Raw genomic sequence first — 5,275 nt, 5'->3', positions numbered from 1 at the left:
ACTAAAGTCTCGCAGAAAACGTCAGCCTTTCTGCCGTTAGTCGCTGCTTCCACTTCTTTGATTTAACATCCAACCACCTTTCGGTGATCTTCAGTCGTGCGTCCGCAGCTTCAATGCGAAGAACAGCAAATTTGGACCGAATCTGGGTAGCGAAGAACGCGCTTGGCCCGCTCGCGAACCGGATCTAGTGCACCGCGACCATCCAGTGAACCCGTTCGGGTTGGGACTTTGGCGGCTGTTTCTTCCGGATGTGGCGCGTGCCAAACAAGTGCCCGATCATGGCCAACTAGAGCGAGGGAATCAGTGCGGAAACTGGTCGCGTTTTTTTCGACCAGAGCGATGCGAGTTCCGGCTGCAAGTCGACGAGGATGTTCAAGGGTGTCCACTATAAGGCGGCCTCATCAGACGGGTCAGTCTTTACCTAGTTTTTAACGAGGAACAATTGGGTTTCAAGTAGGTCATGCGTGTAAGTTAAATTGGCCATTTGTATGCGAGACGCTAGTCGGCGAACGCGACTAAAACGAGCGTTGCGTGTGGAAAAGTCAGCCTTTGAGCCGATGCGAATGCCCCAAAACAACTAAAAAAAACACGTGGAGTCGCTCCGGCAAGCTCCGGCCCCGTAGGCCCCAACAAATTGCGCTAATGTCGGTTATGATGCGACCAAACCCCTAAAGTAAGCACTTGCCCACAGAGGTAGTGTCATCTGCCTCTAGTTTGCTAGTGACATATTCCTCTACGAGTGGAGGTGAAATAGATGTTGAGGCGCGTGTGAACGAATCTTCCTCTGATTTAATGTCTGGTTGCAGATGTCCATCGCCGCGAATTTCGTCCCCTGAAAGCCACTGTGCGCTAACCAGCCCCCTTTCAATCGCCTCCGACCCTGGAATGTCTTCGCAACCCTACACGCCCAACTACTACAGCAAACAGCCGCAATCGTGGGGCAGCCACGAGTTCTACGGGGAAAACAACAACATCTACAACAAGTACGACAGCTACAAGTACAATTCGACGCGGGACGACTCTTCGTCGTTCAAAACGCAGCAGCAGGACTTCTACAAGACGAGCTATGACTCCAAGTACAAGAAGGACAGTGGCAAGAAGCCGCCCACAGCGCCCGTCGGCATGGAAGTGATGAAGAAGCGCCGATTGGCGGCGAACGCCCGCGAACGCCGACGAATGAACAGCCTCAATGAGGCGTTTGATAAGCTGCGTGATCATGTGCCCAGCTTGGGCAACGACAGGAAATTGAGCAAGTTTGAGACGCTCCAAATGGCCCAGCAGTACATTGCGGCCCTGCACGAGCTCCTCCAAAGAGACTAAGCGGGCGGTCGAAAGAGGCAGCGAAATGTGAGACACTCGACTCAAATCTGAGACACTCGACTGATCCAAGTGGACGTTAATGCGTTTAGCTAAAAGGCCGTGCAGCTGATAAACAGCCTCGATTGATTGTTTGCTTTGCAAAGTCGACGATGGGCATTCTTGGCCGATTCGCGGCGCTTTCTCACCATTTATTCATCAAATGCTCAGATCGCTCAGAAAATACCTTTCCAATCTGCTCTCAAAGAAACTCGCAGCCAAATTCGCGAGTTTCCAGAAGGCAACATACAGGGTGTTTGGTGAGTCCATGCCTACGTATCACATTCCGAAAAAACACTTTCCGACTGCAATTCAAAATAATCAGGAATTGTTACGGAGAACAAATCGAAGCACCCTGTATTTTGTTTGCACTGAAAACGGGATCTGAATCGTTGTAACAACAGAAGCGTTTTATAGAGTTGCCGACGTTTCGCCATATTTATTTGGGCATCCTCAGGGCATAACTGACTAGCAATAACATGGTTTAAAAAAAACTGTCCACCGAAACCGATGTAGAATATCTGAAGGCATCAGCAAATAGATTTCGTCAATTCACATTAAAAGTGGTGTTCGCTTTTTTGGCAAACATTTCAGTAAAAAAGTTATTACGATTTTTTCCAATTTCATGCAAAATTCAGGCAAAAAATCATTCTTATTGACTGAAATGGTAGAAGTGCAAGAAACAATCACACTAGGCCTGGGTAACTCAGTGAAATTTTAAGAGTTGGCGCAATGTTTTTCAGATTATTGGTGTTAAAATACTGACAATCTTAAGGTATTTTCTGCGAAAAACTTAAAAATACATTTTATTAGAATACTCGCCTCCTTCATCGCTTTGTGAAAAGTTTTGAAATACGTTTTCAGCTTCGAATTTGGTGCCAAAATTCTAACAATTTTTTTTCAAAAAGCGAACAAAATGAGCGAGAGTTTATAATAAATCATTTGAAAAACTCCTCAGCCCCATACCTCTGAAGACTGTGGAATTTGTTAAAAAAACTACAGGTTTTTAGTTTCGACTGAATGTTTTCCATGCTTTACTCTCTAATCAAAAACGCTCTATTTTGAAGAGTTTTACTTGAAAATACTGACAATCTGGAAGTCTTTTACGCGAAAAATTACAGGATAGATTTAAAGCTTTATCGGAATTTTCCGAAAACTTTTTCAGTGTCGAATTCGGGACAAAAACTAAAATAAATTTCTCCTGTTTTTTCCCGAAAATAATTAGGGTTTTCTCAAAAACCGATTACAAAACTAAAAGTTTTTAATCAAAGGCGCAAAAAAAACCTTATTTTCTGACGCTTCTCTTCTTTCCTGACAATCATGGGATCTTTTCAGTCAAAATTTACAAAATTAGTTCTGTTAGAAAATTCGCCTCATGCATCGCTTTGCAGGGAATTTTAGAAAACCCTTTTCAGCTTCGAATTTGGCACAAAAACCAGATCATTTTATTGATTTTTTCAACGAAAGCTTTGTAAACATTTTTCTCGATCCATAATAATTTTATCTGGATTTTTTCAAAAAATATTTCCCCGAACAGAAAAAGCGAAAGTTTATAATCAATTATTTCGAAAACTCATCACCTTCGTCGCTGTGAATAGTTTGATTTTTTCCGGTTTCTTCATTTTTAGATCAATACTTCTAGACAAAACTCTCTCTAAACACGTTTTACTGTAAAATTCTGGCAAACTGAGAGTCTCTTATGCAAAAAAATTAAGAGATCGATTTTACAAGAAAACTCGTCGACTTTATAGTTTGGTCTTCATTATCGTCTTTTTCGAATACCCGTTTTTTTACCTTTGAATTTGGGACAAAAGCGAACCAAAGTTCTGCTGTTTTTTTTTGAAAAAATTAAAGTTTTCTCAAAAAACGCTCAGAGGAAGCAAAATCATATAATCAACTATTTGGAAAACTCGTCACCCTCATCGCCTAGAACAATTTTTAAGTCGCTTAAAAATTTCCGGTTTTTTCCGTTTGACTCAAAACTCAAAAACGCAACTCAACACAGTGTTACCCAGGCCTAAATCAAACAGATACTTGGCAAAACATTTACCTTAGACTGTACACGATGTACATCGAACCAAATCCCTTTATCAACGCAAACTGACTGAAAAGTAGCCCCATTATTCATAAGAGAGTCTCGGATTAATGGCAGTTGAACTGCCTGTTTAAAAAATCGTACTTAGTAATTTTTATTGTAAAATGTACATTACAAAACACTGTTTTGCTTGTGCCGGATCAGGTCGGGAGAAAACAACGTGCAATATACTTAGACTTAGTCCATATCAAACGAATGTGCAATACGAAATGTTGATATTTTAATTTTAAGCTAGAACTTAAGGTGTCGCTCATTTAACAATCTGGGATTGTGTGCAATATTTATTCATTGTTTATTAGTTAGTTAGTGTACCTACTCTAAACAGCCCCCCATCCCATTCCCCCAATCCCCATCTCAAACACTGTTTGTTATTTATTTTTAATATTTTATAATTTATTGTTTTTTTATGATCATTATTATTATTTGTATATTGTTCCTTTTTGTACTGTTTTATGTTTAATTTTTTTATTATTATATCATACTTGTGGGTGATTATCGGACCGTTCCTTTTGTACTATATTCCTTACCAAATACGACGCAATAAGTGCAATATTTTTTTTAGAAATAAACATATTCCTCCACAGCTAATTGTTGCTTCATTTACCGCTGGTCTTGGTTAGCAATTAAAAAAAATTACATCCATCATCTTGAGCGCACTGTTTAAGTGTTAGAATTATTAATCGCTTCTCTATGCTAATTGTAACAGGGCTTTAAACACCTCGAACAACCACGGATTATGCTGGTTAATCAATTGTTTGACGACACTAATTGGATTTGCTCATCACCCGAAAGTTCAATCGGAACAATACATTTTTCGCAGTGTTTATATCCATATTTATAGCAGAGCCCGAGGAAAAAACTAAAGACAACGCGGCTGTAATAGGTGCTAATGTATGGGGCAACAGGAGAAAATAATAAAAAATGCAAAAAAATCGCTTCCCAGGCATTCCTCGAGGGATTATCATCATCATTTATTCAATAGTGAACTGTTAAAGCCTTTTAGTTGCCGTAAGAAGAATGTTTTTGCTATTGTCCGGCTTGACGAAGACTTTGACTAGACCGAGCACCGAATTAATTGATCATGCTCGTGATGATTATTCCATGTCCAACTTGATGACTATTTAAATCAGTTATTTTCCTTTAATTATATATTGCATTCACCGAACAGAAACCGCTAATGTTGACACGGTGTTGAAACAGGATTTATTAATTGAAGCGCCCGAAGATGGATTATCAGCCTGTTACGCCTCTGAGATATTCCTTGAAAATCTTCACAATGAGGAACAACTAATTGTTATAAACACACTATTTCCACACATAAAATATAAATCTTTCATAAAGGTGCAGATGTTTGAAACGACTGCGTTCGCAAATCTACATAGAGTGCGGTGTGTGCCTTAATTGAAGCGATTTAATATGTACTGGCGTTAATAACCACCCATTTTATACTATCGCTAAGGCTCTAGCAGTGGCGTGCCTACAAGCACCAATCTTTTTTCTAGTCTGGGGATTTTTGTTACGCTTATGCGAAATATTCCTCATACCTTTGGACAGTGCGGAATAACTGATCTTTATGAACACTGTTTTGAGTATACAAATCTTGTACAAAAGCACTTGTACGGTGCTGTCTTTTGAGCGACTGTGTTCGCGAATGCATATACACAGGGTGGTGCGTTAATTGGCACGCGGACATTTAAAGCTGAGTTTCTGCATAGACTAATGAAGCGCGGTTACTTTTTTCGGAGAAAACGAAAATATTTCACCAGTCAGTTAAGAACGATGTTTGTCCATAGAAAGGTAATTTGCTGCTTTGTCAGTGGCGGG

At 40.1% G+C, this 5,275-nt stretch overlaps 1 protein-coding gene across 1 annotated transcript; it reads left to right on the top strand.

The window, feature by feature from the left end:
* Window positions 1-30: 30 nt before the first annotated feature.
* LOC109538907 (basic helix-loop-helix transcription factor amos) lies at window positions 31-2,267 on the top strand. The gene is made up of 2 exons (XM_019906345.2): window positions 31-409; window positions 807-2,267. The coding sequence occupies exons 1-2, from the start codon at window positions 369-371 to the stop codon at window positions 1,318-1,320; spliced, it is 555 nt and encodes a 184-aa protein (XP_019761904.1). The 5' UTR covers window positions 31-368; the 3' UTR covers window positions 1,321-2,267.
* The last annotated feature ends 3,008 nt before the right edge of the window (window positions 2,268-5,275 follow it).

Source organism: Dendroctonus ponderosae, unplaced genomic scaffold (genome assembly GCF_020466585.1).
Source record: "Dendroctonus ponderosae isolate FM_Combo_2020 unplaced genomic scaffold, Dpon_F_20191213v2 Dpon_F_20191213_9, whole genome shotgun sequence".
NCBI lineage: Eukaryota > Metazoa > Arthropoda > Insecta > Coleoptera > Curculionidae > Dendroctonus > Dendroctonus ponderosae.
The sequence above is the reverse complement of the archived record's forward strand: the minus strand, read 5'-3'. Positions and strand labels throughout refer to the sequence as shown.